The following is a 27,130-nucleotide window of genomic DNA, read 5'->3' as shown; positions in this document are numbered from 1 at the left end:
ATAAAGAGCCATTTAACACACACTTTAACAAAATAATATCACTTACACCCCCTATATATATATGTAATATGATTTATAACCACTAGATGGCAATGATGACTATCTGTTGATGACTATCTGTGATATGATGACTAGATCCTAAACCAGTAAGACCCGCAAACGCAGGAAGCGAACGCAGCTGAGACCCTGCAGATCATGTCTGTCTGTCTGTGTGTCTGTCCCGATGTTACTGTATATGTGGACCTGGCCCCTTTTGTGCCAATATATGGAGCTGAGTGGACCTGGCCCCTTTTGTGCCCATATATGGAGCTGAGTGATTGCTGATGCAACACACTCCATATTTGGATAGCGGGACAGACACACAGACAGACAGACACACACACAGACAGACATGATCTGCTAGGTCTCATAGTAAGTGCTCACTGCGTTCGCAATAAGAATGTATGACCTGTATGCTACAAACTCTACCAGACTGAATAAAGTTATTGCAACTTAAGAATCCAAGTTTCTTCATTGATTGATAAAAATGTTTTTGGAGTTTAATTCATTTTCACTTACAAAGATCATCAACAGAATGATGTTCCATGGATGCTTCCTCCTGTAGTACACATAGAATGGTTAGTACTGTATTTCAAATCATGAGTAATAAATATAACACTTCCAAATGTGGCATCTGTAACCAATTCATCAATAGATAATCCCACTCACCTGGGTCCCTTACAGCAGACCAGCACAAGGTGGGTAACCAAATACACAGCACTACAAACAAAAAAGGTGTGTAATTTTACTAATTTACTTATATTAGTAACACATTCAGCTTTTAAATAGATTAATAGAATAAAATTATTTACAAATTAGTGTCAAATAAAATTATTTACTAATTGTGATATTAAGCTAATAGTATAGAGAAGCACTTACAATGATGCCCAGTAGATGGCTGGGTTTTGCTGCACAAAACTTCTGACGGGGTCACTATGAGATGAGAGAGAGAGAGAGAGAGAGAGAGAGAGAGAGAGAGAGAGAGAGAGAGAGAGAGAGAGAGACAGACAGAGGCACCGTTACAGATTATCATTATGTTATTGTCATTATGTTCAGCTTGACCAAGTTGTTAGGGACGAGTCTGACTGCCTGCCTAAATAGGCTCCTGTTCATCACTGTGACCGCCTAACAAGGCTGGAACAGTAATTGTACTTTACTTGAGTATTGCCAATTTCCAATACTTCTTCTAGTCCACTATATCGTAAGTATTTTACTTTTACTCCACTACATACTTTTGAAAACCCTGAGCAACACTGCCACACTACAGGGCAATACCCCCGTAGTGTGGCATGTTGCTCTGGCTGAAGTGGGTATTAACCCATTAAGACCTGAGAAAAGATTCTACAAATGCCTTCTAAATCCTGACAGTTTTGTCTGTCAGAAAAACCCTATGTTTCTATGTCAGTCGTTCTCAAACATTTTCATGTCAAGGACCCCCAAAATGATATGTAATTGGCTGCCGACCCAAATCTGAAAATATGTAGTTCCAGGGACCTCCCAGAAGCAAAGATTTGAGTTAGAAACTGAAAGCCCCGGCTGTCTCATACCAAAGACTGTAGAAATGGGACCCAACGCCTCCCTGCTTGGCATTCAGCATCAAAGGGTTGGATTGGGGGGTTAAATCAACTAATCAAATCATTCCCAGCTTGGCTGCAGCTCACCGCTCCTTGGCTGCGGCTCACCGCTCCAAGAGATGGGTCAAATGCGGGGAACAAATTTCACTTAGGTGTGTGACAAATCGTACGACTTTGACTTTGATCTCTAAACTATGCACACACCTCTGGCAAGGAATGCTCTGAAAATGTAGAGACCCTGAGAGGACTACCTGAAAAACTATAAGACCTGTGTTGCCGTGTGCTATTTGATCCAGGTTGATGTGTTTTAAAGTCATCAGTAGACTCTGTGGTCTGACTTATTCATATTGTTGCATAGAATGTTTAAATAAGTTCAACTTGAATGAGCTTTTCAACATGGAACAGACCTTGCTGTGATGATGAACTGAAAAATAAAGTTGTGTGAAATCCTCACAGTGAACACAATTCTGCTCTGTCCATGACACTGTCCATGGTGCTGAATCTCTCATCTCAGAACAGAGACTGCATAAAAAAAGTTTATTTACACCTCTAGTGTTTTTAACTCAAGGCTTTTAGGTACATTTAATATTGATATGTTAAATTTAGTTCCACACATTGTTTGTTGTGTTATTTACAAGATGGTTTGGCCACCATCAAATTGTTGCATGTGTCGTAGAGAATTGTAGTTGAATATGTTTACATGATGAAGCAGCATGACTGTTTATAGCCTATGTCTGAATGGCCATTGATGTTGATGCTATCAGGAGTCCTTGCCACACCTTAGCTTTTCTTGACTTGACTCGCCAAACTTTTCAATACAGTACATGTTTGTGAAAATCAACTTAGTGAATAAATACATTTGTACATAATATGCATGGTTAATGTGAATACAGGTAAAGTGGGGACACATATATTTTCTCATTTACGGCACATGTAATATTGTGGTATGACAGTTACACCTGGCCCAAAGTCAAAATCAGTAACTCCCACAAACATTCTGGAAGACACAGACTGGACCTGGCAAAATGTTTGGGAACTCTGAAAGATTACTGGCTTTTACTGGTCTATTTCCTTGGCTATCTAACCCATGATACAACAGGGCATGACAAGCACTTGTGATTACCTGGACATGGCTGTTGTTTGTCCATGCAGTTGATTATATTATATACAAAATAGCACTGGCCCTTTCAATTACTTTATATGATCGTTATCTAATGCACACCATAGGACAAGAATGTTTAGCAGCTAATTAACCTATTTGTTGGCACAGGTCTATTCAAGCTGATTTGAGAAAAATAATGTTTTTCACTCACAAGCCCTAAAGCAACAAAATGAGCTCATCAATAAGTAGTAGCCTACTATAAACAAATCACTTCTGACTGAAATGCTAAACATCCATTACTGTGGAAAACACATCGTGAAAGGCACCTACCCAAATCACAATAATAGTAGGCTATGACATAATGTCTGAAATATATATAAATTCCTCATTACCATAATAAACAAAGCAATTTGGACGTTAACGCACTCATAAACAAAACGTAAACAGCAGAGTTAGCTTGGAAGCTAACGGTTAGCTTGCAAGCTAACAGCAACGTTTAAACATAAAGCAAAAGAAAAATATTGACACACGTCACCATGATTATTTACCTGGCACGTAGCTACTGTCCTTTGGTCGTGTGGAGATGTTGCCATGACAACACAAATACACAAACCTAGTGTTGATATCTCGCGTCGCGTGGTCCACCTGCAGCTGGTTGTTGATATGGGTGACGTCAGAGCGTTCTGTGCACAAACCGTTGCTAGGCATCAGCCAATGGGCAACGGGCAACCAACAGAATAAAGCCTGGCTGTACACGCTGTTACACATCACTTCTTTCTTTTGGAGACAGTACAGCTCAGAACCTTAGCAGGAGAAGACCTATCCATTATGATGGCGGTGACACAAAGTTATTACTCTGGTAGTTTCAATGCTGTGGTCAGGAGGATCAAGGAGGATGAGTGGCAGGCCAAAACCGTTCAGAGAAACTGCAAACCCCTTCACCTGCAAACCCCTTCACCGCAGAGGCCCACGGCTTTGACGCAGAACCTCACAGGACTACTGCCACTACCGCAAAGGGCCCCTCGACGGAGACGGCACCAGGGGGACCCAGAGCGGACCACCCCACAGATCACACCGAGTGAGGGAGGCGATGGGAGCCGAACAACAGTCCCATGGTTGTGCCTGACTCCGATCCCACCTCGTACATGGAAGCCCACCAGACACCCCAACACCAATCAAAAGAACGAGAAGTGGAACCTGGACGCAAAGAAAAAGACTCTCATCATTGGGGACTCGAACTTGAGTAACATCCCACCTTTCACACAGACCGACTTGCAGATCGAAAGTTATCCAGGAGCAAAGTTCCAGCATGCTGTGGAGCTACTCAAGAAAGTGAAACCCAACACCCAGGTCCAAACAGTTGTTCTATCGTTCGGGATCAACGAGCGTTCCCGGCGTACAATGACCACAGCACAAAAGGCCATGGAATTGGCAGTGGCAACGGCCCAAACAGCTTTCCCGGCAGCAAAAATCATTGTCCCCCTGGTCACCTTCTCTGAGCGCCTGGAGCAGAGTGAGAAGAGGATCATGTGGGACCTGAACGCCACCATTACAGCCCAGAACCACCTCCCCAAACTCCAAGAGCGAGACTTCAAAACCGGGAGAGACAACATCCACTGGACAACTGAGACAGGGAGAAAGATGCTAGACCATTGGCTAGCCCATTTAAACTGAGAGCTCAAGACCCTGTACCCCCTCCCGCCCCGGCCCTTTTAAGGGCCACTTCCACTCCTTTTGCTGTGACCTTGCCGTGGTGGAGTGGCTTAGTGATTCAGTGACCCTGGAACCTATCGTGGTGGCGGTTGACCTGTGGTTTAACCAGCACCGGATTCGTCACAGGAGAGAGTCCAAACTAACAACAGCAATATCCCTTTCTGTATTTGGTGTTTCACCAACCAAGTCACAGCTCCACTGTACAGTATTTCTTTGCAATGCTGTCAGTAGTCAATTTAGTCAGGAAATGTGACACAATATGAATGAAAAGGTGAAATATAATGTGATTAATAATGGTACATACACCAAGTAGAATGTTCACAAAAAACTGTATTCATAATATTAATAATAATATTATTATTATTATTATTATATTATTGTTTTTGTCATATTCTTTTGTGTAAGTCATGTGTATTTTGTATGCTTAATTGAAAAACCATTAAAAAACTTTGACAAAAAAAATGTAAATTTAATATAGGTGGGGAATGAGTAAACTATGTTAGCTAGCATCAGCGTCTACCTGTTTGTGTTGTGAGGAAGAGCAAGGCCTGCCGTGTAGATGGCAATGACTGTCAGGACCACAGCCTCCGTCTCAGACACGGGGAAGTGCTCCACGGCCATCTCCTGAGAATGGATGGGCAGAGTGTACAGAGCTGCACCTGTGAGGTGGCTGATCACTAGTGGAGTCAACACAGACAGCACGCCCGGACTGGAGGGCTAGTGACACAGTGGACAGAAGAAGCACATTTTTAGTTTTAGTTTTAGTCACAGCCTCTTGAATAGTTTTCATTTAGTTAGTTAGTTTTAGTCACCCGGAATGTTTTAGTCGACTAAATATCATATTTTATTCGACTAAATCTACAGTTGATTTAGTCGACTAACATGTATTTTGGCGGGCCTTGATGCCGTCGTAATGACACTTGCTGAAATTAGCCAATAGCCAGGTGAAAATAGCGTTGCGCTGCGACGCGTTGTGAGCTTGTAGATCTGCCAGTTTGACTTATACTGGATCTCTTGTCCACTATAGGCCCTTCCTAACATTTTAGCCTAGTTTTTATTTGTTGATGAAATTGTGAACATAGACATAGATTTAGTCATCATAGCTTAGTTTTCATTTAGTTTGTCAGTGAAAAAAGGTAGTCGAACATTTTTTGTCATAGTTTTAGTCAACAAAATCAACACTGGAAGAAGTTGAGTAATGTTCTTTTCCCACTGGAATATGGTTGCGTCACTTACACATTTGCAAATAATATGCATTATCTTCTTTTGTCATGAAATAAAAGGAGAAGGCAAAGAGATAGATAGAGAAAGAGAGTTCATCTAACCTGCTCGATGTCATCTTCTCTTGGTGGAGGAGATACAAGTTGAACCCATAAATCTAAGGCCTGTATCATTGGTCAAGGGCGCCCACATTTAGATTTAACACATTTAATTTGACCTATCAAATCAAATGTTAACACAAATGGCATCAAAGTCTTCCAAGCTTATACTGAATGTGTGCAACAATAAGTCTATATTTATTAATTTCAGGTTTCCATCCAATACAATTGATGTAAAAATATCACCAAAAGATGCTTGGGAGTGTTCCTGGTTTGGTTGTCTGGCTGAATCTCAAAGTGTCTTTGAGCGATATACACTCACCCAACTGCTCCCAATGAATGAGAACTGGCCAGTTTACCGAGTCGCCACGGCGAAGATTCTTCATCAAAGTCTTCATCATTAAGCTAACATGCTGTCTTCATCAGTGTAGTATGTCGAACTCACAGATGTTATAGTTCATTTCCAAAGTGAACTAATTATTTTGTGCGAGTATGTGAATACCAATGACATGTAAGGCCTACCATTTCAGGATTTTTTTACTAATGAATTACATTGTTTCGGTACTTTGGTGTTTAAACTTTTAGCATTCCTACTTTTTCTAGTGTTAACTCTAAACAACTCTCCTCTCTCTCTCTCAATTCAATGCAATTTAAATGAAGGTGAAGTAAAACTAAAATGCACTAAATCGCGGCCAGTTGGTAAACTGGCGCGTTCTCCGGACACCCTCCCAATGAGGAGGTTGGTACTACATTGCATCTGTCGGTGAGTGAGTAGTACTGTATGTGTGTGCGTGGGTGATATTGTAAAACGCAAGACGCTGTACAAATAGCGTACCATTAACATTTACCAAAAGGATACACGAAGCAACAGGATCAGAGCAAGCAGGCCGAAGGCTGGCATGTAGTAACCGATGGAGACGAAGCGAGAGAGCGAAGGCATGAGATAGAAGAAGTAGGACTGGTGGAGGCGTTCCAAGAGATTGTTGAGCTTACGAAACATTCCTTCGAAGAGCCTGTAGAAAACAAAACACAGTCCAGTCCAGATTAGTGCTGCACAATTATTCGAGAGAAAAAAAGGTCGCGATCTAGATTCAGACACCTTCTATTTTCTAATTTGAGCGAGAAACGTGCAACACTGGTGGTTGGCTGTCCAATTTGTTTTAGTTACCCTTGTGTTTTTGCTACATGAGAGGGACTTTAAGAGAGGTTTAGGTCAAGCATTTGATGTTGTCTGTTTAAAGCCACAGTAGTTGGCCCCAGGTGCCACATTTTGAATGTAGTAACTGGAAGACGGTTTCTAAACTGCCCACAGCCCTCCTATGAGACACAGACTGAGTAGGAAGAAATCGTGCCATTTTATCATGATTATTAGTGAGGACCCATTATATGAAGATAGGTTGAAAAGTGGTGAAGTGGTCCTTTAAGTTTCTTCTTTCTCTGAAGAATTTCTTAACGGTGATTAATACATTTTGGATTAATTGTTAACATCCCTACAAACAAGTATAAATTGAAAACGAGATGATTCATCTCAAGGGGCTATTCCCAATAAAGAATTTCCATATATATATAAATATATATTTAGTAAAGATATTTGTTGTGCTTTTTGCCTTTTATAGATAGATTTACAATAGTTTGACAGGAAACGGGAGACAGTGTGGGGGGGAGACACGCAGCAAAGGTCGTCGGGATCGGGACTCGAACCCGCGACCTTGGCTGGTAAGCCTAGGGGTGCCTGGACCGCTCGGCTGGCCCAGGCCGACCAAGAATATTTTAAAGAGGCTAAAACAAGTGCCCATCATAATGGCAAACGTAGAAACAACTGAACTGGCTCGTCGACAGAGAACCGTCGTTCACCACGTGAGCAAAATGGCACCGACCTGCCGACGGTGGTGGCATCGGTCTTGTACTGGCGGAAGCTGTTGATCCCCGTGATGGTGGCAGCTTCGATGTGGTAGCGCAGGAACAGCCCGTGGTCTCCCCAGGGACGTCCGCTGGCCTGTTTCAGTACCATCAGCATCATGGTCTGGACCGCATGGCTGTAACCCGACGCAGTGTCCCAGTCGTTCCTCTGAAGCTGTGGAAAAGATGACAGCCGTCCACGAACAATTATTATTGCCCATTGTGAAAATGATTTGCTAAATGATTACAACGTAAACGAGAGTGAATGTGATTCTCTTGAAACGGCTGCAGGCGGTTTTCAACAGTGGTGGATAAAGTACTTAGGTAAAAGTATCAATACTGCAATATAGAAATACTCTGTTTGGCCAGATTAGAAATCTGCAACAATTAAGGTGCTCATCTTTTACAACTGGTTTACAGAATTGATGCAAAAAAAGACGAGACCAAAGCATTCTTGGAGGAAAATAGAAAATCCTTTCATTTAAAGTAGCTAATGCATTGCAAGATTAAAATGCACCTAGGTACTTTTTAAGCTCGCAATGAAGCCACTTCAAATCGTCAGCTTGCAGATCTATCTATTTTCAAATGGCCGAAATGTATATAGGGCTGAAGTGTTTAATAATGTATGTTTTAAAATCTAAAAACATTACAAAGTAACAAAAGTTTTGATTTTCAAATAAATGTAGCAGATTAAATTATTTGGATCAGAGATGTACCGGAGTAGAAGTTCCATCACTGGTTTTATTTTTATTGATTTATTTATTCATTCAATTAACTTTTTATTGAATTTTAAACAAACTTACATGAAAACGAAAAAGACTAGGACAATATAACAGAAAGAAAAACTAAACAATATGCACATACTGGTTGGTTTTCAAGTTCATACCTTTCCCTGGATGGTGCAGAGGACCCCTATCTTCTGGCAGAAGGCATAGAAGAGGTTGGCCAGGTCCAGGTTGGGCAGCTGACCGTTAAGCCCCTCCAGAACTAGGTCTAAGCTGGTGATGACGTCGCTGCTGAGCTCCAAGGACAGTGCTGCCTGGATGGAGCCACCACGACCTTGGAGTGGAGAGTAGTCCATACCTGAGCAACAGACAAAGAGAGGCGGGTGGCGATAAGTTCAGCTCAAGAGAGAAGAACTAGCCTAAATCAAAAGATCATTCCTTCTACGGACTGGTTGAAAGAGACGTACACTCATGTTTATGCTTGAAGCGCAAGAATTATGCAAGTGAATTAATAGGAGAGTTAAAAGTCAAAGTCAAGTCAAATGGGAAAGGATTCAGGTTTTTGTTATACCTTGCAATAGTTATGTGGGAACTGGGAATAGGTTACACCTCATCTACACTGCCAGCGATGCGAGCGTGCGAACGATGAAATCTCATTAGAATCCATGTTTTTCATGGTGACTGTCCTGACGTACCGCGAGCGACAACGCGCCGTGCAGCGACGTCGTCCACCCCTCCTATATTCGCTCGCAGAGTCTCTGTTTGAGCGAGGTTTCGCCTCGGTCCCCAAACCCTTATTGGTTGAGATCTACACACTACACATTTCTTTCTTTCTTTTTTTGGCTCAGGCTACGTTGCATATCGCCGTCGGAACGCTCGCTCCTTGCCTGTGTAGTGTGTAGATGAGGTGTTACCTGCAAGCCAGGAATTAGCGCTATCGTAAAGTCCTCGTAAAGAGCTGGCTGAATAGCAGCCATCGATTTCATCAAGTTGAGTTGTAGCAGGTTTGTTTTTCTTTTTTTAGTTGTGTAGTATGTTAGAACATTTATTGATTATTGATTTTAAAATGTCCTGTATGTCTTTGCTACCATAGATATAAAAGAAAATAGATGCCTCACTGGTTCATTGGAGCGACGCGTCTCTAATGAAGGCAGGAAGTCAAGCGGAAGTGCTGAAGCACAAGTGACAACACTCATGCGACTCCTCCATGTCTCTCAAGTGACTACTGGCCAATCACAGTGCATCTTTTCCGGGACTTATGTTATGCACGCAACGCTTCACAAGGAATCTCGGGAAAATGGTGCCTTCAATTTTGACACACGCCCCAGAGCCGTAAGAGGCGTCTACCTTTATACTGTATGTCTACGTTTGCTACACCCCTAGCCCGGCTGTGATATTACGTAACATATACATTACATATACACAGACAATAAGCCATAGACCAAACAGCCACAGACGGAATTAAAAGTTAATTGGCAGCAACCAATGAGATTTATATGTTGAATTGGGAATTCCAAAACAAAAGAATAACACTGTGACCCAGGGCTAGTGGGAGTGATGTCACTATCAAGTTTTTTAGTTTTATACTTTCGACAGATATGTGCAAATATATATTATTGTAACATTTCTGTCAAAAAGATCAATGTTAAACGCTAGTACTTACTGACCTGTAGTGTTGGTGTGGTGGTAGCCCTCCAGCCTCTAGTACTGACCTGTAGTGTTGGTGTGGTGGTAGCCCTCCAGCCTCTAGTACTGACCTGTAGTGTTGGTGTGGTGGTAGCCCTCCAGCCAGGCCTGCATACCAATCAGATCATGATCATTCACCAGGAAGATGATGTCCTTGGCCCAGTAAACCTGACCTATAAAACAGCACAACAGCCATCATTACAACAAATACCAGAACTATCTCTCTGCTCAACATATTCTCTGGAGCTATGCTCCAGCGACGCCGGCCTCCTTGTGATCCCCAAGAAGATCAGGCTCAAAACCTGGGGCGACAGGGCCTTCTCTGTGGCCACCCCTACCCTCTGGAATGCCCTCCCCAGACACATACGAGATGCCCCCTCACTCCCCACCTTCAAAACCACACTGAAAACCCACCTGTTCAGAATAGCATTCCCTAGCTGATGTGTTTTGAACTTGTTACTTGTACTGTTTTTATTGGTTTTATTCTTATTTTACTTGTTTTTCTAATAAAGTTGTCATTTTCTCATGTCCGTCCGTCCCCCCGGCCCCCGCACATGTAAAGCCTCTTTGGGTATGACAGAGTATGACAGAGATTAAATGCGAACAACAATTTAATTGTATGAATTGATTGAATACTAAACAAAATCTCTGAAACGGTATTCATGCAGAGTGAGGTCAGGTGTAAGGCTGCGAGTGCTAGTCTAGCTTGCACTCTTGGTTCTATATGCAACAATCTATAAGAATGGGCAGGGTACTCATTCAGGAAGTACTGTGTCAAGCGAAAAGAGGCAGGGTACTAGTCTAGGATAGGGTACTCACTCCTAAAGTACTGTGCTAGGCCAAGCAGTAGGCCCACCGCCTGGTTGTTGTTATTCCCTGGGCTGCAGGGCGCACTCAGCACCAAGGCTTCTGTGCGAGGGGCTCTAGGAGCACGCAGGATCCCATATACATTAGTGCCTTTCACCAACTGGAGAGAAGGGAGGGGAAACAGAGGGACATCAATGAAAGGAAGCACAAGGAGGAGAACCGATTTGGCATATTTCTTGCTACACTAAAACTGTTCATATTTAATATGCATAGCCATTCATCTAATTTAATTAAAACTCACATATCTCTCTTTGTTTTCATCAGGGAAGGGAAGCTGGCGTGTGAAGGTTTGGGTAAACACCTCCAGCCCTCGGGACTGCATGGTTTTCACCAGCCAATCCAATGGCATCCCACTGCACAGAACAAGACTGATTAGAGTGGAGTCAAGATAGGTTGTTTAACAGCTGATGCTGCTTGGGGTGACTGAAGGAAGCTTCATCATGACAGTTTTCAGGAAAACCTAAACTATTTCATGTCAAGGACGCCAAGAAATATGCAATTGGCCCAATCATATTTTTGGACCAATCTCAAAATATGTTGTTCCAGGGACCCCCCCAATAGCAATGACTTGTGTTAAAAGCGCCCACTGGGAAAGAATATATATTCAAAGATTTTCACACATTTTCACGATTTTTCGAAAATAGTTCCACAAGCTCGTAGTGCGGCACTATACTCGATATTTGATTAATGGTTAACAAATGCGTTCCCGTCCAAAATGGGTTAACTTACTCTGCCTTCTTTTTATGATATATTGTAAATTTACTGTACATTGTTAGGCTACTTTTATTTTCTCCAATAACTTAAGTACATCATGTATACAGTTTTAATATAACAACTGCACTGAAACAAACAAAAACATCTACACAACAAACTATAATTTCCACTTTCAAATGTTGTATTTATATAAAATTGTTTTTAGAACAATAAAAACGCCTCTTATTCCAAACAGTATATTTGGAGGACACCAAAGAACATTACCTTTGTCTTTTCAACTTAAGTTAAGTGTTGATATTTAGTGGCCTGCCCAACGTGACAGGCTACAAGCTCGTAGATCGGCTATTCTCGGTGCACAAGAACGAAAATACATGGCATGGATGCAGCTGGGACCTATCCTCAGTGATGTATCCCAAGGTCATCAGGGTTTCACCTGGGACCTATCCTCAGTGATGTATCCCAAGGTCATCAGGGTTTCACCTGGGACCTATCCTCAGTGATGTATCCCAAGGTCATCAGGGTTTCACCTGGGACCTATCCTCAGTGATGTATCCCAAGGTCATCAGGGTTTCGGGTCTCGCGAACATCATACCCCTCACTCGGGTGACACAGCCGGGGTGATCAAGTCCTGACTTACGTCCCAGTAGCTATCCTCGATCAGACCCACTAGGGAAAGACCAGGGCCACACAATCCGTTGGAACCGGTGGATTCTTGAGCCCCAATGGTTCTGCAGGCTCCACCTGGGCAACGGTAGCACTGCAGGCTCCACTTGTGGCTCGAATGGCCCTCGTAAAGGCCTCATCGACTTTCTCTCATGCCAGAGCACACAGGAGGCTCTCTCTGCATTGTGTGTATATAAAAAATAAAAAGTAGACTAAAATGTTAGGGAGGGACCATGCATTTTTTTTGCCGGGTCAAAGAGATGATTGGAAATGCAAGAAACAGGTGAACGCATAACACTATGTGTACATAATTATTTTAGAGCGAAGTAGAGTGTGTGTGTGTCCCCGTGCAAAACTGTTGCTACGCATTCATGTTCTTGTGCGTGTTGCCCGAGCGTCACGAGGCGTTGCTCGCGACGTCAGTGTTCTCCGCTGTTTTCTAGCGGGGAGGGGAGGAGGGGAGCGGGGGCTCAGATCGGAGAACCAATAGGATCCACGGCCTGTTTTCGACTGGCTCCCAAGTCCCGCCCCTCTTGACCAGAAAGCACACAGGCTGGGCTAGGCTATAATGACGTGGTATCTCACCACATTCGGGCGAGGCTGTTCCACACCAGCTTGTGTTCCTTCAGCATGAGTTTCTGCACCACTCCAACGGTGCTTTCTTGGAACGGACTCCTCAGTGGCTTTCCCACAGGTTGCACTGCCCCTATACACATGAACATTCATTCATACATACATACATACGCACAATGTGCAAAAGAGAGAGACACAAGTACACAATTAAGAACTAAGAGTCAGGTCATGTCCAGATCACTAGCACTGATACAAAACACTGGGTGAGAGATTACCTTCAATGACAACGTACTGCAGGCATTTCCCTGGGGCGGCATTCAAAATGTCTGGGAGCATTCCGTTTAAGGTCAATAGTGGAGCATCCTGAAACCCCATCACACACATTTATATAAATAAAATGTGACAATTTCATGGTCTGAGGTCAGGACCTTTTTCACATGGATGGATGTGAAGATGATGCAAAGTGCCTCAATGTCAAATATGAACTGTCACTTTGTAGTACTAACAGGTAGCCTGGCCAAGTGGTAGAATATGTTTGGTTTCCCACAGGTTCGAATCTCGGGTGTTACACTGGCACCATGTTTGATGCACCATGTAGTGTGGAATATATATTGGTCTCGAATACCGTTTGATTTTTTTATGTAGAAAGCTCATTGTATTTACACCAGTGGTTCTCAAACCTTTTTCAAGGACCCCCATCTGAAGAGATGATGCGTTAGAAAATGCAAAATAAAATGGTAAATATTCCAAACAATTTCACACATTTTGAAAAATAACAGATGTACAAGCCTGCATATCATGCTATTTTTTTAATAGCCAAAGTATAAATGGATACAATGATTGTGATGCTGTAGTAATATATAGATGTACACAAGCTCACAACGAGACTTAACAGTGCCGCAGTTGTGAAACACAGGAAAGATACAGAAAAAGAGATGAAACTACTTGAGAAAAGTAGTGTGTGTGTGTGTGTGTGTGTGTGTGTGTGTGTGTGTGTGTGTGTGTGTGTGTGTGATTTACCTGGGGTCTCTGCTCAGTGTGCATGTTGTATCATAAAACATTTTAAACAGCACTACACAACTCCAAATGAAATATAGCAGCTGCTAGATGAAAAAAAAAAAGAATCAGACCAGTATCTATGACAAGCCTTTAAGCACACTTAAGCAATTGACTAAAATGTTTTCTTTAAAGAAATGAAAGTGATGATACTAAAATATGTCACTCAAATAATAGTGATTAATGATCTAATTGTGTGTTTGGCATTGAACATATGAATCAAAAAGGAATGTCTGTTTGCCTTTTAGGCCTCCTAATAAAATAAATCCCAGCCGATATGACAACTTAAATATACAATGAAATTGACATTTAATCATTTTTGAGTGGTGCTAGGCCCTCCTATAAACAGCTATAGTGTACATTCTGTCTGAACACAAACATTAAATGCCATTGACAATGAATAAAGAATTTACGTCATGTGTCTGAGCAAATCGGCTGGGTATGTATGTATGTCGGTTGCCACCCTTGGCCAATAAGGGCCCACCATTCTTGATGATGATGTACGATGATTAGAGCGCCCCTCACTTCACACGGGTGTGATTTTATGATCTACATATCAGCCTCTGTCTCAATCCATCACTGTTGTGCCCAGGTCTTAACCAGAGGTCCATATTGATAGTTGCTGAGTAAGCAGGCCACAGTCCACAAAGAGTTAATGCTTCCCATCAAGGCAACAGGGATGTCAGACTGGAAGAGCTTGCACAGTTTAATTCTTCCAATTATTCTCTCAACCTGGACTCGAAGGTGTGCAATCTCCTGGGTTTTATTAACATCTGCTGCTGGCATCTGGCTCTGTTTTGAGAGGAAGGGTGGGCGATACAGTTGACCTGAGATACAGTCAACAAACCAAACCTTGTCTGCCATCACAGCCATATCCTCTGTCAGCAGGTCTTGGAGGCCTGACTGCTTAAACAGCTCTTTGTGACTGATGGAGCCAGCATACAGGTCTGAGATGAAGGTGACTGCTCCATGAGGTGCCATACCGATCAGGCCCTTCAGGGTGGAATGAGACTTGTAGGAGGAGAACATCTCACTCTGAAGAGACAAACTGTCTGGCTGGTGGCATCTTAGCTCTGTGCAGTCGACAATCACCTACAAAATTAAGTAACATCAGATTATTATTTTTTTCAAACATCAAAGTGATGCAGAGAAAACAGTTCTCAGGTTTTAACAATGTCTGGAGAGATACATTGATCTGCCCATGCTCACACAACATTAAGACTACACTGCCCTCTACTGACCACCCTATGCACGCTGTGGACCCCCTTTCCATCTAGACCAGAGGTGGGCAACTTTGGATGGAGAGGGCCACTATATTTCCACACTCACTCCAGAGGGCCACATTGCATACTGCCGTAGAAAAAATAGCCAATCTACAAGCTCAAAACATGTCGCACTGCGTTTTGAGCTTGTAGATCAGCTATTTTTTGCTATATTTGAATTTAAATCCTGAATATTCTTTTGGCTATTTTTGAATTGGAATCCTGAAAAGTAACCATTTTTATATAATTTCAAATGCATTTAGTTACCGTAGTTATGTTGACATTATGAACAAAATACAAATGCATTGGACAGAAAACAGACTAACATTTTAATACTACTCATTAAGCTACTAATCTATAGACGGAAGTAATTAAAGCGGGTCATGTTTGGAATTGTAACAGCTGAAATAAATAATATATGGGCCGCATTAAATGAATGTGGGGGCCCCCGGGCCGTGGCCCCCGGGCCGCCAGTTGCCCATCCCTGATCTAGACTAATGCCAGTGATTGCGTTCACCTGTGTATCAGCGTATTTGCTCTGCCTGAACTCCCTCGGCAACACAGCCTGAACTTCCTCTGGGGACATCCAGAGTTTCAGAGAGCCCAGCAGAAAGTACAGGTAATGTGTCCACGTTGTTATGATCCGGCTGACCGCTGATGGGTGGATCCCGAAACGATCCCCCAGGTCAACTTCTGTGGACCCCGACGCCAGGTACATGAGGAAGAGGAAGAATTCATCCAGCGGAAGAAGAGCATGTCTCTGGAAGAGAGTGTGCAAAACACAGACAATTATGTCTAGCAATGTTGTTACAGAATAGGAAAAAAAAAATTACATTCATTTGCCACATTGTATAATCCAGGGCAGTGGCATGACTTATGCAGATACTATACATATTCCTTCCATTGCCCTTGACCAAGGTACTGCAGCTGATCCTGCAGCTGGTCCCCAGTTCAATGCTCCCAAGTAGGTAAAAAGCAGGGGACACATTTCCCCAACACCGCCAGTACTTTAACGTCAATATGGTCTTGATTACACCATTACAGGTATGTGGTATAGCAGGGTTCGGCAACCTTTTTCCACATGAAGTGACATGTTTTTATTTTCTTGATAGTCAGTGTGCCATTCATATCTTAATTATCTTTAATTATGACAACACAATTAATATTTCCAACATATTTTGATTGTCGATATATTCTTTTCTTTCACATCAGGATGCAAGGATCAGTATATTCAGTCAAATAAGTAAACCACCTATCTCTCAGACTCTCTCCCCAGTCAGAGTTCTGAGTTTGAATTCATGTAGAATTATGTGCAGAATGTAATTTGCATACATATGTGAGGGTACTACATTTAATTACTCTCTCCCTCTCACACACTTATGCCAGTGTGCCAGTGATCCCCTCCCCAGTGCCAATGTTGGCCCCAGTGCTAGGTTGCCTACCCCTCTGGTATAGCGATTCTACAGTAACGGTTAGCACAGTACAAAATATTAAAACAGCCTGAGTAAACTTACTGAGTAAGTACATGGAATCAATATTTCCTCATCCCTCTGCTGGGCTCTCTGTGCCCGGGTGACTCGGATCATGTTGCCTGTGGATGGTTCAATCAGGTGCCAAAACGCCACCAGGTGCTCATAGGTAGCAAATCTTGGAGACAAATTAGGATTGTCATTGATTGTTTAGAACCATGAGCAAGGTTACACTTTCATGCAATGACATTTACATGAAGAAATAATGCATATGAAATTGGTATGCTTTATGCAAGTCATTCTCACCTTGTTAAGTTACTAATCTGTGAGTCTGAGCCTTCAAATCGATGTAGCCCAAACCTACATTTCAGTGACAACTTTAAGTCCTCCACCCGTTTCTTCAGTCGAGTGATTTCATCCTTCATCTCATCCCTCTCACTCAATGCCAGCCTTGCCAGGCCAACAGCGGCAGGTTCAGGGGCTGTGCAGTAGTCGTGGTCACAGCAAGGCACTTCCATAGCAGTTTCAGCATCACCATCCACGCCTCTGACAGTCTGATCTGGGCAGTTAGTGGGTCTTTCTCTCCTCTGCCAAACACTAACGCGTTGACAGACTTCATATCCATTCCACTCGAACAACACGGGCAAGGCCCCCTTTCTAAGCCGATGAAGTCCACCTGGAGTCTTCTTTATCACGTCTTCTTTAATAAAGTGCCTACTACACACATAGCACCGACGAGTGACGGTGAAGTTGTTCCTTCTTATATTAACCAGCCATTTGCGCCTCAGTTCAGCATCTCCTGGGAAACGGTGAAAACTCAAAGTTGTAAACTTTGCTGAAGAAGTGCAAAGAGGCACTGAACAATGCTCCGTAGAGCCCACCGCCCTCTGCATCAATTTCACCGTGCCTTTCTTCATGGCAAATTAAGTCACTACACTTCAAAGACACGGTCTGATCTAGCTAGCCAATGTAGCCATGGTTCATGACGCTCGTAGGGCTAGGTCTGATCAACACGACGACAAAACGTGAAAACGAACGGCAAGTAAATTAAGAATATAAACACAGACTTGGACAAAAAAAAGAGTACAACAAAAACGAACAATTTCAAGTAGTTTTAAGTATCGGAATAAAGCGTGGGTTTGTTACGACCGCAGCAGCATTGCTCCATCTGTTTACATAATAGACGCGGAAGTAAAGGGGAAGTGACCGCATGTGAAGAGGAATGCTCGACTCCGCCCCTTTCTATATATAGAGCACCGAAGTCCTGACGTAACTCGCTCATCCCTTCGATTCCCCTGGTTCGCGGAAGTAATTTCTCTATGGAGAATAACATGGGGTGATCTTAATATCGTCTACTATAAGCGTTGTGGTCCAAAAATAAACAAGCTGTCTCGGCGTTATTGTCAGGGAGGTGTCTCTGTATCGTTTGCAACAGTCACTCACTCATATATGATACAGTCTGCTTCTAGCGAAAATCTAACTAATTCAGCAGCAGTAACATTAGCGTTTTCTCTCAGTCAGTTGATTCTTCATATCCATAGTGAAGCGGCCGGGGTGACATGTCTATTTTTCAAACACAGTTCTTATATGAAGCAATCTAAAAATCCTCCTATGGCGATTTCAATGCAACTAAACAAATACATGAACCTGGGGACTGACGCCCTCTACTGAAAGTGACGTCAGACTTCGGTGCTCTATAGAGCAACAGTGCTGCCTAGCAACGGTTTGCGCGAGCGCTCTGACGTCACCCGAATCAACAAACGGGTTGCCATGGCGACATCTCCACTGTCTGTGTCCCTTTAATGCCCATATATGGAGATCTATGATGACATTGCTAGGCAACGGTTTGTGTACTGCTGATGCCAGACCAGGTGTGCTGAGTCAGCATGATGTGAGACAAACCTGCCTGTATAAAAGGGGAATACATTTTATTTATATCTCACTCTGAGATATACAGCAAGCGAGATACTTATACATACAAATCCAAAGCGAGAGACATCATTTTACACTAAGCCATGTCTCCCCGGTATGCCTTGAGCATTCTCTATGCCTTGTGCGTTCTTTGTGGATTTCTTCTCCCGTCCTGTAGCGCATTCACCAGTCATGACAGCATTCCACGAAAGACTCTGGCCTACCACCACGGGCTGAAGACGTTCAGAGAGGATGGCGTTTGGAACTACACCACTATGCTCATGAGAGAGGATTTGGGTCTGCTGCTTCTCGGGGCCAGAGATGCCATCTACGCCCTGGATATCGACAACATCACTGACAAGAAGGCTGCAGAATATTGGCCAGTTACCGAAGATGAAAGGAACGTCTGTGCGTCCAAGGGACGAGATCGTGAGGTGGAATGCCGCAACTACATTCGGACCCTGCACACACGGGATGACAACAGAATGTATGTGTGCGGGACAAATGCTTTCAATCCCAAATGCGATACCATGACATATTCTGATGGAACGTTGAGTCTGGAGAAAGAGCTGGAGGATGGTAAAGAGAAGTGTCCCTACAATCCTTTCCATACATCATCCTCCCTCATGGATGGAAACGTCCTGTATTCTGCTACATCAACCAACTTCTTGGGCACTGTACAAAGGTTCAGCAGGTTCAGCGGGCCTGCGTTGAAGACCGAGGACAAGTACTCTTGGCTCAAGGATCCCAAATTCATCTACATGGACCAAAGTGACGGTGAAGGTGATGATGATAAGGTCTACTTGTTCTTCACAGAGGAGGCCGTGGAATATGACAGCAAACCTGTGATATCAAGAGTGGCTCGTGTGTGCAAGGGGGATATGGGAGGAGACAGGATACTGCAGAAGAAATGGACTACGTTCCTGAAGGCTCCTCTGGACTGCTCCGTAGAGGCTGGCAGCCTGCCCTCCCTCGTCCAGGATGTGTTCCTGCTTCGACACCACAACTGGAAGGAGAGCGTCTTCTATGCCGTCTTCACACCTCAGCCGAGATCGTCGCACACATCTGCGGTGTGTGCATTCAGTGCGTCTGATGTCGAAAAGGTGTTCAACGAAGGACGTTTTAAGAAGCCTGTCACTGTGGAAACATCGTGGGAAAGGTGGGTGACGGTGCCGGAGGGTGAGGTGCCCAAACACAGACCAGGATCTTGCACCAAACAATCATTGGACCAGGGAGACCAATCCCAGATGTTCATCAGGGAAAGGCCCATCATGGATGAAACTGTTCGGCCACTCACAGGGGGCCCGCTGGTGGTGAAGGAGGGGCCCTTGATGACACGGATTGTAGTGGATACTGTGTTGGCACTAGACGGAGAGAGATACCCAGTTATGTTCATCGGCACTGAAAACGGCTACATTCAGAAGGCTGTGAACTACGCTGGGGAGATGTTCATTATTGAAGAGATTCAGCTGTATGAGGATCCTAATCCTGTCCGGACTCTACGCCTCTCTTCCAGCAGGGGCCACCTGTACGCAGGGTCAGAGTTTGGTGCTGTTCAGATGCCACTCAGTGACTGCAGTCGCTATGAGTCCTGTGTGGACTGTGTCCTGGCCAGAGACCCTTACTGTGCCTGGGACACCTCCTCCGACCAGTGCCGCCACGTCTCCAGCTTGTCTTCGTCTGACATTGCCATTCAGAGTCTAAAGAAGGGGGACATTGCACAATGTCCTCGCCCAGAAGAGCCAGTCGTGGCAGCTGAAGACATCGCCCTGGTTACAGGGAGCAATATTCTTCTGCCTTGCCAGCCAGACTCCAACTTGGCGCAGGTCCACTGGCATTTGTCGGACCAACCACTGCACTCCGACAGCAAATACGACATCTACAATGGACACCTCGTCATTCTACACGCCTCAGAATCAGATGCTGGCTTGTACACCTGCGACTCCATAGAGCAGGTCAACGAGAGAGTCTACAAGAGGACCATGGCAGTGTATCGACTACAGCCCCACACTGATGGTCGTGCTGCAGTGGGTCTTATAGTTGCCGTGGTTCTGCTGTCTTTGCTGGTTCTATGCCTCGTTGGCATGTTAATGTGGAACCGCTGCAGAGGATATATTGGGAAGCTCCTGAATCCCACGACTCCCACTACAATTTACAATTTACAATGTAGGGATTTAGGCATAACCACTACTCCCTGCACATGCAACATTTAATGACACTGCTGTGAAACTGAAGGGAATGACTGTACTGAGACTATAAGGATGCTTTCCTCATGTTCGATCCATGACCTGTTGTGAGCCTTGCAGAACTGTTGTACGACGCAGCACAAATAAGGCATTATACTATACAGCAGTGTGGGGTCAGGACCCATTTTTGATTGATGACAGCATTGATTTGATTGTAATGTGTTTGTTTTTATTTGTCTTTTGGGTGCTGTACAGGAATCTTATGATAATGTGTTTTATATAGCTATTCGTGTCTGAACCCATGTTTTTTATGTATCCTACTGTACATAGTAATTATTTTGTTTATTTTTATAATAAAAATGCTTGTTCCAGTGAGCTGAATTGTTGTGATCTGACTTCATGCATAATGAGTTGTAGGCTACATGTCTCCATACTAGACTACTTTTACTTTTTAAGAAGCAGAATAGGATAAAAGGTTGGTGCCTTATGAATTTAGGCTAGTAAGAAATAAGGATTATTGTCTCACTGGGAAAATATAAAATGCTGCATTTTATCACAGTGCAGACGTTAACGCCCTCCTAACATAGTGTTAGCTGTTAGTGTTATTTTTTGCCAAATATAGAACTTCCGATGTAGCCTATACTTCCACATTAGGAGCTGGCAAATCTGGTTGCCTTCAGAATTTTTAAAACACATACATTTATTTAAAAAATGCATTTATAATATATGTATTTTTAAATGGCTAGAGTACTTATATGTGCCCTAACCTAAAAGGTTGTTACCAATTTAAAATGGCTATTGATTCCCATTAAATTGGGCATTTTCCTATCATTGGCTTGCACTGCGGGGCGTCATTCAGTTGACTTGCATCAACTAAAGCAAAAGAGGGAGCTGGTGATGGATGATGGATTCTCAGATTGCCTATAAGGCAATTATTATTATAGTGGCTTTATTATAGTGGTTTTCAACCAGTGGTCCATCAGTGGTCCTTGAGGGGGTGCCAGGTCTAGAGCACATGTAAAAACAGCCAAGGCTGACCAAACTGCTGAAGAGAAAGAGAAAAACAAGTAACACATTGCACAATATAAAATCACATCATGGTTATAAAAAACATCAGAAAACCCAAAGAGTAATGGCAGCAAATACAATTAAGTAAGTGCATCAAATATGATAAAAGTGAGCATCAGGTAAGGCAGTAAAAAAGGGTCCAGCTAATTTCCAAAGAAGGATTAAAAGTCCTGGGAGAACAGGTGAGTTTTTAGTCTGATTTTAAAGGTGTTTAGGGAGGGTGCAGATCTGATAATTAGCGGTAGGTTGTTCCACAGATTTGGAGCGGCGACCGAAAAGGCTCGGTCACCTTTTGATTTGAGCTTAGTCCGTGGAACCTTAAGGAGTCCCTGATCAGTATCAAAGTGGTCTAGGGTTATCCAGGGGAGGAAGCAGCTCACAAATGTAGGGTGGTGTCAGCCCATGGTGGGCTTTATAAACAAATAGGATTTTAAAGTTATTTATAAATGTAACTGGGAGCCAGTGGAGGGAGGCCAGGACGGGAGTGATGTGTTCCCACCTTCGGGTTCCAGTCAGGAGTCTAGCTGCAGCGTTCTGGACAAGCTGCAGTCTAGAGAGGGAGTCACTTTAGATTCCGGCATATAATGAATTGCAATAGTCTAAACTGGAGGAAAATAAGGGCATGAATTACTTTTTCCAGGTTGTGGGTGGAGAGGAAGCATTTTATTTTACTGACTTGCCGTAATTGGAAGAAGGCTCCTTTGACAACAGCATTTATTTGTTTATCAAATTTGAGGGCAGAGTCCAGGATTACGCCTACGTTTTTTACTTGAGGTTTATTTGTCAGCGGGGCGAGGGAGGTGGTGATATATGTGTTGTGTGTGGGAAGCCAAAGAGTATGATTTTTATTGTCGTTTAGCATAAGGAAATTATATGACATCCAGGATTTAATGTCAGTGAGGCAGTGCAACATGGGATCCAGTGAGTGAGTAAGTGAGGTGGTACCCAGCTAAGTGATGGAGAGTTTTGCATTTTGTCCTCCTAAACGGAACAAAACATTAAAAGAGAGTTTGCTTTCAAGCTGCGTTTAAAAACAAAAGACACCATTTTGGAGGTTCGTCATTGGCATCCAGGGAGTATGTGCACAGTTTTGACCGGGCAAACGGTGCCGGAGATTAGCGGTTGTATCAGAGCCTTCCATTAGAGAGTTGCGTCAATGACGGGGAAGTAAACAGTACCACGGACACGGACCACCACTGGTTGACAGTTTACATGACATCACGGTGTCAGATCACGTTCAATTAAGACAGCCATTTAGCAACCGTTCTGTAACTTCTGTAGCTACTGTCATGTCGGCCACAATTACTGATTTACATAATGAACAAAATACCCCATTCATTCTGTAAATGTAGCCCACATGACAGCACTCTATTGATAGTAAACTCATCTGTTCAATACACAGCAACACCCCCTGTTGTTGTGTATTGAAGAGTAGTTAACCTTTCGACTTTTGTGTGAAGTTCAAGGCCTTGTCTTGAACCCATTCACATTGTACACACACGCATTCATTCATACACCGATAAAAAGCATGCAAGGCACCAACCTGCTCATTGGGAGCAATTAGGGGTTCAGAGTCTTGCTCAAGGACACTTCGACACTTACTCTGGGGGAGCCCGGGATCGAACCGGGAACGTTCCGGTTCCCAACTGGCAACTCTAGTACCCCCAAGCCACTGCCGCCCCTGTATATACATATACACGTCTCTCTCTCTCACACACACACACACACACACACACACACACACACAACAATATGAATGTACATCTGAGCTTGCATATCGGATGCCATCAGATGCCAAGAATATGACATATGACCTCTTCGCCCATGTCATGAACGGACTTAACCATGACAAATATGGGAGACGACACACAGGAGTAAATGCCAAAAAAAACATGTATTTATTTTAAAGTAGTCAAACCAAAGCATACTTAACGGTTAAAGTGGGGTGTGAGTCATCAGTTGTATCAGTAGTGTAGTGCATGTAGGGATGTGTGAGAATGTAGCGTATGTGCAGGTGCATTAACCAAGGACCAAAAGAACCAAAACCAAACAATGTTTCCTGGGAAGGAGTGAGAGAGAGGATGGCCTTGACCAGCCTGCTTAAATACTCCTAGCCAGATTGGAGTCAGGTGTGCCTCTTCCACTAGGCACACCGCTGCACTGCAGGCTGGTCTCCTCCTCCTACACATGGACAGAGAACACTATCAGAACAGTGACATCACACAAAGAGGATGGGTCATCACACCCCATCATTCAACCTCTGTTATTTATTAGTCTGTCATAAAAGTTAACGGTAGGCTATATACTACTCATGCTTTATCCTCAGGATGGCGTGCCATACGATCCACTGAAGTGACATGAACTTGAAATAACTGGGCTGAATGGGAACAGCAGTTGATACTGTGTATAGTGTACACTGCTTACAATGAATCTAAAATGTACCTTTGCATACTTCATATTCATATGTTATAGAAACAATGTAGTTAGATATATATTCATATAGTATTACTTAAACAGTGAAAGTTAATTATTCCATTGCAATATTTTGGCTATGAAGAGAAAATACTTTTTATCTCCTCAAGTGGTCCCTGGACCACTGGTTGAAAACCACTGCTCTAGTGAGAACATACAAATAGAATATGTTTGCAGCTGATGTGGACATGAAACGAAACATGAAATATGACCCCAAGTATAGGCTACATCAACTAAAAACACAATCCCAATTCCCCATACCTTCTCTTTAAATAGAACATTGTTGCCACCTACTGGACATGTGCAGTTACTGCAGCATGAAACCAGTCTTCAGTTCATACTTCTGGGTTTTTGGAGTTGAAACTTGACCTGCATTTTTGCAGCTCTATCTTCTGTAGGTGAAGGTAACTCACCGATGTTCTGTTGTAATCTTAGCCTAGCCTATACATATAACACTACACTTCCAAGCAGAGTTGGACATAATTAGTTTTAGTTTAGGCATAAAGAGCTGGAGAATACTCATTCCTTTGTCAATGTGAACTTCAAACACTATGTAGGGTCTGAATCATGCCTGGTATGATCTGTTGTTCTTGGATCTGGAAACCTTCTCCTTTACAACTTCAGCAATTCTCCAGTGAACCTTTTTTTAACCATCATAACCTTCACACTTGACATTTTTCTGGATCCCTGGATCTGGTTCTATTGTAGGCCTACATTTCTTTCAGGGTGACTCCAAACTGATTAACTACATTCTTACCTCTCTGCATTCTTCCACCAATATGTTGAAAATATGGGGGACCAATATTGAACCAATGGAAAGTAGTAAAAAGTGCTTTGGGCTTTCATTGACAATACGGTATATAAAGTCACACCAACTTTGATGAGACAGTATTGCTTTGTTTTTAAAAAAAAATCCTGAAAAATGTATAATTAACATTTCCTGAAAAATGAACATTTTGGAGTTTCCTCCTGACTGCAGAGATAGTCCATATAGATGACACCATCAGTGTGGAATGATCAAAATGGTGAATGGGTAAAGAGGCTCTGGTCTATGGGCCCAAGTGTCTGTGAGCAATTACTGCTCCCCCACATTCTGTATCATGAAAGATGCCTCATGCTCCTATACAGTGGTGGAAAATGTACTCGCATGTCTTACCAAGTAAAAGTACCAACCTGTAGAAATACTGTTAAGGTAAGTCATTAAGTCATCAAAATCTTCAAGTACCAAAAGTAAAATGTACTCATTATGGAGAAGGTCCCGTTTCACAGGTTTACAAAATAAGTTTTTTTAAAATGCAATTTGAAAATAGCCGACGTGAGATTGAAGATCTGATCAGAGCTAATAATCAACATATACAAAGTAGCTAAAACTACAAACTATTAAGATAATCATTTGCATCACTCCCTCAGCTCTTGTCCAAAAATGAATCAGTTGTTCTGCATACTGCTGGATTTATTGAAACCAACGTTGAACTGGTAACAAACATATAAATGCTTAGACATGGCATAAATAAAATACAGCACATAATTATAAATGAAAGAAAATACATTGTGCACCGGAGGGTGCACAATTGCGTCCTGTCGCAATTTAGTGAGTCTAAATGCCATTTGCATCCCTGGATCTACAAGCTCGTCACACGCGCTACGAGCTTGTAGATCTGCTATTTTTCAATAGCTAAAGTACAACATAATGCTTAAAACAACAAAAGGGATTCCCGCCCAAAATGGGTTAATGCCAATACGTTTTTTTCTATTCTAGAGATCTAGAACACGTGACCTTGTATTATGTTTTTTTACTATTCTCACATAGTGTATGAACTTGTGTTATTGAATGTTTACCAGATCTTCCATAAGAAACTGCACTCATTACACCCTCTATTCAGTAAATATGAACAGGGATCTGTTATTGGGTTTTTTGCATTTTGTCTATTAACCACTTACATACTTTGTCCTTACATCATTTTGTCCCACCGACAATTAGCAAAGATCTACAAACTTAAGACATCACATCAACCTGTTGTAAGCCTGTAGATCTGCCATTTTTGGAAAAATGTCACCTACAGTATAATGGCATGTCCTAACTAGGGATGCCAGGTTGAAAGTTGTTAATTGCATGCAGGTTGTTGTTCAATGCAGCCTACATGTTTTACCAGATGGTTCCAGCACCAAGAGCTTTAGAGATGTAGTGAGTCGTCCATGTCTTTGGTGAAGACAGCAGCTGCCGGGCCGCCTCTCCACATCCTCCTCCAATGTCTTGAACTTCAGAATCTGCATCACTGGACCAAAGATCTGCAGACAGTAGAAGCCGTCAAATACACTCTAATTCTCTCAGAAGTTTAAGAGCCAGTTGCACCACATGAAGTTCAAACTTAACGTAGTCATAGCTCAACCCATTTAGACCTGAGGCCGTGTCTGTCGCCTTAAACCACTATTTTAAACTTTAGCTGTTGAAAAATAGCAGATCTACAAGCTCACAGCACAGCACAGAGTACCGCGCTACGAGCTTGTAGATCTGCTATTTTTGGGAAATATGGAAAACGTTAAAGTTCATATACTGGCTCAATACATTTCACCATTGTCATGCCTCAAATCATTGTGCATAATCAATACTAGTAGTTCGACCTGACATTTAATTTTAGTTTGATTCTCAACCTTTTAAATTTCCAGTTTGATGAGCATTCAGCCACGGACCCCCCATTTTATACAACCTTTATTGATCATTCTCAATCTACACTGACATTTTTAATTTAACTAATTTAGTGTGGCAGTCTCTTTTCATTAACCCAATAGCGCCCGAGCCCGATTCTACAAATCCCTTCTAAATCAGTAGTT

General features: G+C 42.8%; 2 protein-coding genes across 2 annotated transcripts; one reads left to right on the top strand and one right to left on the bottom strand.

Annotated features, from left to right (window-relative positions):
* Nucleotides 1–4,944: 4,944 nt before the first annotated feature.
* On the bottom strand, nucleotides 4,945–13,918 carry LOC308326258 (glycosylphosphatidylinositol anchor attachment 1 protein-like; the record flags this gene model as incomplete). Its single annotated transcript, XM_080779065.1, has 11 exons — nucleotides 4,945–5,145; nucleotides 5,754–5,813; nucleotides 6,607–6,760; nucleotides 7,625–7,821; nucleotides 8,533–8,729; nucleotides 10,129–10,230; nucleotides 10,877–11,024; nucleotides 11,166–11,277; nucleotides 12,887–13,007; nucleotides 13,150–13,237; nucleotides 13,895–13,918. The coding sequence occupies 11 exons, from the start codon at nucleotides 13,916–13,918 to the stop codon at nucleotides 4,945–4,947; spliced, it is 1,404 nt and encodes a 467-aa protein (XP_080635191.1).
* Nucleotides 13,919–17,636: 3,718 nt separating this feature from the next.
* On the top strand, nucleotides 17,637–21,055 carry LOC308326257 (semaphorin-4E-like; the record flags this gene model as incomplete). The annotated part of the gene is made up of 4 exons (XM_080779064.1): nucleotides 17,637–17,662; nucleotides 18,362–18,448; nucleotides 18,751–20,599; nucleotides 21,014–21,055. 4 exons carry the CDS (start codon nucleotides 17,637–17,639, stop codon nucleotides 21,053–21,055), a joined length of 2,004 nt encoding a protein of 667 aa, XP_080635190.1.
* Between the last annotated feature and the right edge of the window lie 6,075 nt (nucleotides 21,056–27,130).

This window comes from Protomyctophum bolini (assembly GCF_963924005.1).
Source record: "Protomyctophum bolini genome assembly, chromosome: 12".
NCBI lineage: Eukaryota > Metazoa > Chordata > Actinopteri > Myctophiformes > Myctophidae > Protomyctophum > Protomyctophum bolini.
This window is presented reverse-complemented; position numbering and strand designations above follow the sequence as displayed.